Consider the following 2,089-nt stretch of genomic DNA (forward strand, 5'->3'; position numbering starts at 1 on the left):
TCCATTCCTGGGCCAGGAAGACAGGTTCTCCCTGACCGACAGGCAGCCCTGAGCTCACGACCGCCACAGTGCAGGAGGCCAAGAAAGTCCGAGTTTACTGATGTGTTAGGGTCGCCTTTACGGTAGCAGACTGATGTCCTCCCTGTCGGAGCAGGAACAAAGTAAGGTGACCACTCTCGCCACTGCTGTGCGAGACAATTAGACGAGAAAAAGACACAAAAGGCACCCAGACTGGAAATGAAGAAGCAGAACTATTAGATGATATGACTTTGTATACAGAAAACCTTAAGCCACCTGCAAAACAATTAGTAAGTCCAGCAAGGCTGCAGCGTACAACAACGATCTACAAAAATCAACTGTAATACGTCAACAATACTGTAGTAACTGAGGGATCACTTTGAAAAATAAATGTCTAACCAATAGGCTGCACACCTGAAACATACAAAATAATGACTGTCAATTCTAATTGAACAAAAAAATTTCTTTTAAATCAACTGTATTTCTATACTAGCAATAAACATCTGGAAAAAAATGTAAAAAACAATTCTACTTAAAATAGCATCAGAAAAAGTATTTAAGAATAAATTTAACAAAAGAAATGCAAGACTTGTGCTCTGAAGATCACAAAACATCACTGAAAGAAATTTAATAAGACGTAAATAAATGGAAAGACTCCCCATGTTCATGGATCAGAGATTTCACGTTGAGATGGCAACACTCCCCACACCTACACATTCGATCAGCCCCTTTCAAAATCGCAGCTGGCTTTTTTGCAGAAATTGACAAGCTGACCCTAAAATTTACATGGACGTGCTGCGGCCCTAGGATACCCAAAACAACGTGGAAAAGAGTCAGAGGACTCGCACTTCCCAAATTCAAACCTTAGTGCAACGCAGTGTAGTTCTGGTGTAAGACGAGAATTGAGAATCCACCAATAAATCTTTACATTTAAGATCAGCAAGGCCAGTAAGTAGATTAGTGCTTGTTTGTGGCTAAAGGGAAGAGTGACTTAATGGGTCTTGGGATTCTTTTTGGAGTGACAGAAATGGTTGCAGAATTCAATATACTAAAAACCACTGAATTAAACACTTTTAAAACGGTAAATTATGTGCTATGTGAATTATCAATACAACTTTTTTATGACAAAAAAGAAATCACCTTTTCATTGAAGTATAACGATTAGGTACCTGAGATTTAGTACGCTTTTCGACGTTCAACCAGCTGACTTACCCTGAATAGTATAAATAAAACCACCTGCAACTCCCTCCACACCTTCCATGAATTCATGAGGCAATGAACCCTCCCCAGCCTGAAAAACAAGAATATAAGTGCTCAGTGTTTCATTAGGAAAAATACATTATATTTAAAAACTGACTGGCAAAATTCATAATGTGACTCCAGAGCAGATAACCTGTCTAAGCTGCCGGTGCACGGACACACTCTCGGGAAGGCGTGAGCACCGTTTTTGTTACAGATCAGGTACGTGCAGCGGTCCACACAGCGTTCGGAACTGACTCACAGAGAATCATGTATTCTTGACATTGCTACCATAATTGTATGAAAACCAATTTTACTTTGCATCATAACCCTACAACTTAAAAAAACACGATCACCTTTGATTTCTTGGAGACTGAAAATTGCTGTGAGTTCGAACACATCTAGGCAGTTTAAAGGTGGGTTACCACCAGCAAAGGGCCCCCCTAAACAGACAGTTCAGATGGAGCCCTACTGCTTACCGACGCTGGGAAGGTGCCGAGACGCTGCGCCGATGGCCACCAGCCTGTAGCCCACTCAGCGCTGGAGGCCCTTTGATTAGAGATTTACCTCTTCACCGTACCAGGTACTCAGGGAGGCGACTCAGCTGAGTGTGTGGCTCTCCTACACGGCACAGCTGCAGAGCGGGATGCGACCTCGGCCACGCGTCTGCGTGTTTACAGCGCTCCTCCTACACCCGCCCATCCACAGGAGCACTGTGGGCTCCCCTTCTGAACGGGTCTATTCAGCAGAGCTGTACCATACGAAGCAATGTTCTAAGGCTGGCAGAGGGACACTGTCTTGAGGTGACGGGGGTAACGTCATCTAATTTAAA

General features: G+C 43.4%; 1 protein-coding gene across 1 annotated transcript in view; it reads right to left on the bottom strand.

Moving 5' to 3' along the window:
* The window catches only part of B3GALNT2 (beta-1,3-N-acetylgalactosaminyltransferase 2), a 51,936-nt gene that overhangs the window by 9,171 nt on the left and 40,676 nt on the right, over positions 1–2,089 (bottom strand). The window contains exon 8 of the mRNA XM_023520818.1: positions 1,231–1,309. Coding sequence (XP_023376586.1) covers positions 1,231–1,309 — 79 coding nt within the window. The remainder of the gene's footprint in view (positions 1–1,230; positions 1,310–2,089) is intronic.

Source organism: Pteropus vampyrus, unplaced genomic scaffold, assembly GCF_000151845.1.
Source record: "Pteropus vampyrus isolate Shadow unplaced genomic scaffold, Pvam_2.0 Scaffold279, whole genome shotgun sequence".
Lineage (NCBI taxonomy): Eukaryota > Metazoa > Chordata > Mammalia > Chiroptera > Pteropodidae > Pteropus > Pteropus vampyrus.